General features: G+C 40.7%; 1 protein-coding gene across 1 annotated transcript; it reads left to right on the forward strand.

The window, feature by feature from the left end:
• Positions 1 to 748: 748 nt before the first annotated feature.
• Positions 749 to 6,542, forward strand: LOC109974375 (scavenger receptor cysteine-rich domain-containing group B protein). Its single transcript, XM_020624540.1, has 6 exons — positions 749 to 1,079; positions 1,173 to 1,241; positions 2,672 to 2,986; positions 5,061 to 5,375; positions 5,933 to 6,019; positions 6,114 to 6,542. The coding sequence occupies exons 1-6, from the start codon at positions 749 to 751 to the stop codon at positions 6,428 to 6,430; spliced, it is 1,434 nt and encodes a 477-aa protein (XP_020480196.1). The 3' UTR covers positions 6,431 to 6,542.
• Positions 6,543 to 8,267: the final 1,725 nt, after the last annotated feature.

Genomic DNA, 8,267 nt, shown 5'->3' on the forward strand with positions numbered 1-8,267 from the left:
ATAGTCTGAACAGGCTTTCTCTTGTGGTTTCACTCTGTGTCTAGTGTTACAGGGAAATAGATAGAGTAGATATAGAGTACAGTAGCTCTGGAAGGCCAAGAACCTCCTTTCAACAAATAATCTGACCATATTCTCTCCCTCTCTCCTACAGTATATCCCCTCCTCCCATTTGTTTCAGCCACTGGTGTGCAAGCCTCACTGAGGACACGGTTTCAAGGTAGGCATGAGTTATACAGTTACCTCCACCAACACAACTGCCCAGGCATTCCTTCAGTTAAAAACATATCTGCGTCCAGGTCATGCCATAAAAGCCTGAACTGGTTATGTGTCAGTGAAAAAGAGTACTGATGGTAGATCAGTGCCTGGGGCTTTTTGAACACAAGCATTGTCCCAGTTTTCCATTTCCCTAATCCTCACTTATTTGCTATATAACCTCATCTAACCTGTATAATCTCCTACCTTCCTGCATCCTCTTCACACACTTCCAAGCAGTCATGAGACTTACTGTGTACCTTAACTTGGTAGGATGAGACGTTTTCCTCATTTGTTCTTGCTACAGTATGAACTGTCATTACATTAGAGTCATGCCACTCTGTCTTCTCAACTCAGCTCATGTTGTTAAAATGTCCCTCAGACCTTTAGAACTTTTATGAGCCTTTTATTTAGTGAGGCAGTACAATCATAAGCAAACAACCTGAACTTCTTCACTTCAATAGAAAGACTGTTGTGTTTAAACACTGACAACAAAATGATATTTCCTGCTTATTTCTCCCAAGTACAACTGGTGAATGGACGTAACAGGTGTGAGGGCAGAGTGGAGGTGCGTTACAATAGCTCCTGGGGCACAGTGTGTGATGATGACTGGGACATGGTGGATTCCAATGTGGTGTGTCGGCAGCTGGACTGTGGAGTGGCTGTGAAAGTGGGCAGCAGTTCTCAGTTTGGACAAGGCACAGGGCCCATACTGCTGGACAATGTGGACTGCAGAGGAAGTGAAGCAGACCTCAGCCTGTGCAACAGTCTGGGGTGGGGAGTCCACAATTGTTACCACTATGAAGATGTGGGTATTACCTGCAGAGGTAAGGCTTTTATACAGCCCTAAGTTGACTGAGGTAGTGGTGAACTCCCTTTCATTTCATTTTAATGCCTGCTTCCTTTCATTTTGCTGCTAGAACCAGCAGTGGTGGGGGGGAAAGGTTTTGAGGCTTTCACCACCCCACCCCAGAGGAATTTCAGTATACGTAAGTGTCCCCTGCTTTTATTTAAACGAGACTTGTCTTCTGCCAAATACATATACACATGGATCACATAACTAGTTTTGTATAAAGGTGGTGAACATGATGGTTAATGTGCATCAAAACGAATGCTAATGTTGCCTTGTTTATGCTGGATGTGTCAACTCTTTGTGATCATGTTTGCCATATCAACTTCCTAAGGTGATAAGTCAGTGCTTGTTTCACAGCTTGTTTGGACTGCCCCCAAGTGGCCAAACAAACCAAGTATTTCACCTCTAAGTATTTGACCCAGGATCAAATATGCAGATTGAAAACCACAAACCACACCTGTATGTGGCATTAATCTTCAGTGAAACACAACTGATGGAATTACTGGTCCATCACCAAAAATGGAATCACACCATCGGGCTTATTTCCATAATGGTGTAAGCACAGATGCTGCATTGTCTCATTACTAAATAAATAGATCAGAGTGCACATCTCATTCTAATGCAAATGAAAAATTGCTAATAAAACTTTCTTAATAGCAAAAGAAAATATGTTCTTTATTTGTATGAAATAAACTTCAGGCCATCTTTTCTGTGCTTAATTAGCTTGCTTTTTATGTTTCAGGATCAACATAAAAAGCACACAACCCAATCTGGCACACATCATCATGGCAGATGTTACTACAAAATTCAAGGGCAGATTTCATTAATTAATGATGACTTATTTTGTCATTGTGTGGGTCCTAAGCTCACATTCTCCTGAAATTACTGTAGCACACACAGAGTTCATTCAAAAATAGGATTATTTTTTTAAGGAAACATAAACTGAAATTAAAATATGCACTATATTATTTCAGTTATGCTAAGCTCACTACATTTTACACGGCATCAAAGATTTTCAGCTCAGTGGAAAGTTTGCTAGGTTTATCTTTATTGTGTTCACCCTTAATTTTTAAGAAAATCATGAGAACTAAAAAAACCAAATGTTCTTAACAAGTGAAGTATCTAGTTACTTCTTCAGTGGCCAGTGGTCCATTGGGAATAAAATGATGTATTTCTGATTCATGGCTTTCTGAAATGATGGCCATATGAGAATGTTTGTTGTGTCTGGTGTTTTTGTCTAGGTTGAAACACAATATCTGTGTGTAGTGTAATATCAGATGTTCATCTCTCCTGTTTCTTTCTTTCTTTTTTTGAATGGAGCCATTGTATGTAGGCCCAGACCCTTCACCTCTCTTTGTTTCAGTGTCTCTTAGTCACTGTTTCCACTGTCTTTAATTCAGATGCTAAACCTGGCACCTACTATTCCTTCTGATACCCAAAAATCACATATTAAATTTATATAAATTCTAAAATAAACCTATAGAGTCTAAAATATGTTGTAGAAAACAATGTAGGCCTATTCAACATCAGTCCCTATAAACTCTTGTCTCTCCCTTCTTGGTTTAGGAGATGGCACCATCCGTCTCGTAAATGGACAGAACTCCTGCCAGGGCCGGGTAGAAATTCACTACCAGGGAAAGTGGGGGACAGTGTGTGATGATGACTGGGTTCTCAATAATGCCCATGTGGTGTGCCAACAGACAGGTTGTGGTAATGCCACCCATGCACACACTAACTCCAATTTTGGCTATGGCACTGGCCTGATTCTCCTGGACAATGTCAACTGCTATGGCACAGAGCAGGAGCTAACTAAGTGCAAAAGCCTGGGCTGGGGCACACACAACTGTGGTCATCATGAAGATGCTGGTGTCACCTGCAATGGTACGCTGCTTTCAGTCACAGAATATGCATTAACACAAATCATATGAGCATAAATCAAACATTATTATATCTATTACAACATTAAACAGATGCTTCATTAATTCCAAAGGAAAATTACTATTAAATATGATATACTGTCTGGTTATATTTATTCACAGCAGTGCTTTGAGCTAAATGCTAATTTCACCATGCTATCATGCTTGCAAATTTCCATTTCTACACACTTCAGGATCCAGAACTGTACCTGCTGTGGCAACACCAAACCAGAGAGACCTCTGGGTAACATATAACACTGAAGGTATATAATCATAGTATACAGCAGATCTTTATCTCCTTGTCTCTCAGAGCAAGCATGCACACACCAATTATTTAGCTCAGGGCTGCCCAATACGTCCATCGCAAAGGTAGTGTCGGTAGATCTCGTGTCAATATAATCAGCTTAGTTAATGCTTTCAAACGAAAAATGCAACATTTTGGGGAACTTCCAAAACCTCGCATCAGAGCTGGAGATGCAATGGAAAGCATGTGCGCAGCTTGACATTGCGCGCTACACAAAGCAGACTGACTGAAGTCCAGGGCTAATGGACCGTTTTGGAACTTACAGAGGAAAAGTACCCAAACATGAGGAAATGTGCCATTGACTGAATTATTTGGCTCTACTTATTTGTGAGAGTCAGCATTTTCTAACACGAAGATTAAGTTCAAATACCGCTCCACCATGACAGATGACCATTTGGAAGTCTGCTGGAGGCTACCAGCAGCTACCGTCCGGACTATGTAGCCCCGTATGTAGCCCTGGCTGATTCCATTCAGTGCAAGTCATCAGAGTAAAATAATGACCAAAAAAGTACTGAACTGTAGTGTGGCTTAAGGTTCATGCAGTTATGCAAGGTGCGCCACATATATTGTGTTTACATAAGGTATACTCCGTATATAAATAAATATATGTTTAGTATTTTAACTGTAGGTAGATAATTTTGACTTGGTCATTTGAAAAGTAGCTCGCAAGCCAAAAATGTGTGGGCACCTCTGAAATTTTAGCTTGTAATTTTTTCACCTTTTTTTTTTTATTTTTTTTTTTTACACTTTTGCTAAATGACCAAGAGGGTGCGCCATATCTCCCCCACTGTCTTAGGGTGCTTTCACACCTTAATTCGTTTGCTTTGGTCCGAATCAGTTGACGAGTTTGTAAACATGTCTCCTTGGTTCGGTTTCGTTTCACACACAGAAAAATCCAAGCGCACGAAAACACGTCACGTAAAACTACGCGAGAACGTTCTCTTCGCTTATTGGTCAGATGTGTCTGCCGCGAGAGGATGGAGGTCAATATACGTGGTTTGGGCCTCGCCCTGGTTATTTTGTATTACGTTACTTGCATTTACCACTTAAACCAAGTCGTACAGTTTGCCCACGATTCGTCCTGGCGCATGTTTTGGGTGACAGGAAATAAAATCTACCCATAATCCAATGCCCTTATATCATGTGATTCACGGCCTTTGGTCCCGTTTTGGTTCGGTACGCGTTCTCACCAGGAGGACCGCACCAGAGTTCGCTAGATGATGCGGTTTGAGACCACCTCATTTTGGGGGTCTCGGTGCGGTTGTTTTGGTGCGCACTCGAGTGCGATTACCGTGTTCACACCAGACAAAACGAACCGCACCAAGAGGGAAAACGAACTCTAGTTCGATTCAATCGAACTAAACGCTGTAGGTGTGAAAGCACCCTTAAAATATGTTGCATCACAGGGCCACAAAACATAGTGGTGAAAGTGTGCAACAGATGATCCCTGTTGTGATCATTAAAACCTGGTAGTCTGGTCTATTGAGCTGGAAAGTAATTTTGTTACATATTACATATTTCTTCCAGCAACAGAAAATGTTCCTGTGACCAAATCACCAAGTACAACAACTGTTACCACAGCTGCCCAGACAAAGGGTAACAATAAACTGCTTTGTAAACACAATTAAATATTTTATTATAGCCTTTCATACAATTATCAAACATATAGATTTGATTAAAAAAACAGTTCATTCTAACATTGCAATGGTGAACCTGTCTGTTTATTTCTGCATAGACAAACCAGCCATTCGTCTAGTAAATGGTGACAATAGCTGCCAGGGTCGTGTCGAGGTCCTCTACAAAACTATTTGGGGGACAGTGTGTGATGATGACTGGGACGTCATCAACGCCAATGTGGTGTGCTGGCAGCTTGGCTGTGGCCCAGCTACTGAGGCTAAGAGCCAGGCCTTCTTTGGGTATGGTAAAGGTCCAATCCTGCTGGACAATGTAGATTGTAAAGGATCTGAAGCGACGCTTTCAGAATGCTTCCACCTGGGCTGGGGTCAGCACAACTGTGGCCATCATGAGGATGCTGGAGTCATCTGTGCATGTAAGACTTGGCTAGACATCCCTAACATTATATAGGGACAAGGCAGGCTCCATTAGGCATTAATTTATGACATACACGTACAAAACTGAACATATGGGATGTCTGTATTTACAATCAAAAACATCTTAAGTCATCAATTCTACTGAAAGCTGATACTTCCTGTTTCATCTACGCCTGCCCTGCTGAGCTATCTGGTTGCAATGTATGACTGTATTACTCTGAGGAGGGGACAGCCCAGAGACCATAAAAATACAGTGGATGAGTCAAGGCGCATCAGCGTCACTGTATGCCCACAGGCATTTCACTTCATTAAGGCCAAATCAAAGGCACATACAAACCCTCATTTACTTATCCTTGGCTTCGGTTGATAGGAAAACATGAGTATAGAGTACATTTGTTTTCAAAATGCAGCGGTTTTAATCTGTGCTCTTGAGAAATTCTGCCGTCAGCAGGTAATTAGAATTGGCAAAGACTTTTGTGACTTGATATTTCCTGAGTATTCCCAGGTTGCAGATCATCATTCTGTTTATTCTGCTTTTCTCTATTATTTCCCCAAGCTTCTGAATACTACATTGCTGCTGGACTTGACTTTAGGTTAACAGAAAGGATACTTGCTACCAGCATGACCACACAACCCCTTGAAGGTAGGTTAAGTAACTCAAAATGAGTTCATGTCCTAAAGAATGGGCCTCAAAAACAGTTCAGACTCTCATTTTACACTCTGACTCCTTTTTTAAGGAATGGTGAGACTGATGGGTGGCCGACATCAATGTGAGGGTCGAGTGGAGACTTATTTAAATTCTGGATGGGGTACAGTGTGTGATGATGCTTGGGACCTTCCTGATGCTCAAGTTGTATGTCGCCAGGTGGGCTGCGGAGTGGCCACAGCGGCTCTGGGAGAAGCTGTCTTCGGGCCTGGAAGAGGAACAATCCTGCTGGACAATCTGAAGTGCAGCGGCGCAGAAGCCTCCCTGCACGAGTGCTCCCATATATCCTGGAATGTGCACAACTGTGACCACTCTGAAGATGCTGGTGTCACCTGCTCACTGTTGTGATTTCAGCAAACTCACACCTCCTTCCCCACCATGGAAAGGAGGTGGGTGTACCAGCCTAGGACTTGTATGCATAATGTAAATAACAGCTTTCACATTGCTTAAGGATACTCCACCACCAGCAACCTACAAAATAGCTAATATGACAAGATGTGATTGCATACTATGACTATATATGTCTGTTAAGCACTTTATAAATAAATATATGATATAAACTACAATGCATAGTTTTTAAATTTTTGTTACAAAGAAAAACAAACTTTTAACACTTTTGCCTGAAAATGTTAAAAACTTTACTGTACATATACAGTATATATATACGTACTTTGATGGTAAGTCCATCCATTATGAATTATGTAGATAAAAGGATATATTTTTCTACAGAGGGACTCTAGATCCACCAGCAAATAAATTGTTACTTGTGTAACATAGCAATAAATGTAACTAATAATCATATATGTGACAAAATAAATATTTTCCATTATATAATATTGTTTTTGTGTAAAACAGAGACATGAAAGAATCGTAACTGTTGTGCATCATGTTAATTATTTTTTCTTGTAAATGCAAATATGGTGACTACTATTTTGATCAGTGGAGAAAATCTTTGATAATGTACTACTGGGAAAACAAGACGTCTTCATCTATAAGAGTCAGAATGACAGAACAATCTCACAGCAGGTGTTTTCCTTTCATTATTCATTTAGCACTTGTGGCTAACACAAATGCCATAATTGTTGTGAGATGTTAGCTCAGTCAGTCTGTGTAGTTAAAAAAGAACAGTAACCCTAACACAATTTAGTTGAGAAGTAGTTGTCAATTTAAATGAGCCAGTTGCTGTAGGTTATAACAAAATTAAGCTAACAGACTGCACCCAAATTTTACATTAGCATGCCACATTAGCATACTGATACTAGCTAAGTGCCCACATGATAATTACACAATAACATTAAATGGTAAAATGTAGTGTAATTGCATCAGAGGAAGAAAATAAAGTCATAAAACGGACTCAGTAATATTATTTACAAAGTAGTAAAAGTTTGCTAACATTAGCTGGCATTAGCCACAAAAAGTGAAGTGTCATAACTGACCACCTTTTTTAAACTGCAAAAGTCTTGAGTCTACTGAAATGAGCAAGAGCATGCTTTTATTAGTGATTACTGGTCTGTGTGTGTAGGTTTCCGATATACTTCTACCTTCAGGTTTCTGTCCCCTCCCAAGTGGACTGCACAATCCAGACAGTCATCTCTGGCATCCTCATGAGTGAACTTGATGTTGTCATCCACAGAGTTGATATGCTTGGTGAAAGCCTCTACCTCCTGGGTCCTGATTTTAACCCATTTGTCATCCATGTAGCAGAACCAGTGGCTGGGAGCGGTACCAGTGAAGGAAGACAGGGCTTTGTCCTCAAATTCTTCCATGTACAGGTTGGCAACTATAGGAGAGCCCAGGGAGCCCATCACTTGCATCCCCATCACAGAGGCTGTCAGGGCAGTGAAGAAGAAACTGCTGAAGGATGACATGCCAAACAACAGGACTAACCTCACCCCAGACCATGTACAGTGCCTTGCGAAAGTATTCGGCCCCCTTGAACTTTGTGACCTTTTGCCACATTTCAGGCTTCAAACATAAAGATATAAAACTGTAATTTTTTGTGAAGAATCAACAACAAGTGGGACACAATCATGAAGTGGAACGAAATTTATTGGATATTTCAAACTTTTCTAACAAATAAAAAACTGAAAAATTGGGCGTGAAAAATTATTCAGCCCCTTTACTTTCAGTGCAGCAAACTCTCTAAAGAAGTTCAGTGAGGATCTCTGAATGATCCAATGTTGAC

The sequence above is a fragment of the Monopterus albus genome, unplaced genomic scaffold, assembly GCF_001952655.1.
Source record: "Monopterus albus unplaced genomic scaffold, M_albus_1.0 scaffold330.1, whole genome shotgun sequence".
Classification (NCBI taxonomy): Eukaryota; Metazoa; Chordata; class Actinopteri; order Synbranchiformes; family Synbranchidae; genus Monopterus; species Monopterus albus.

Excerpts from the sequence above, each read along its gene's own strand:
- LOC109974375 (XM_020624540.1), top strand. The coding sequence starts at position 749 with ATGATATTTCCTGCTTATTTCTCCCAAGTACAACTGGTGAATGGACGT. Across the intron at positions 1,080-1,172 it reads TGTGGGTATTACCTGCAGAG|AACCAGCAGTGGTGGGGGGG; the intron begins GTAAGGCTTTTA and ends TTTTGCTGCTAG. Across the intron at positions 5,376-5,932 it reads TGCTGGAGTCATCTGTGCAT|CTTCTGAATACTACATTGCT; the intron begins GTAAGACTTGGC and ends TATTTCCCCAAG.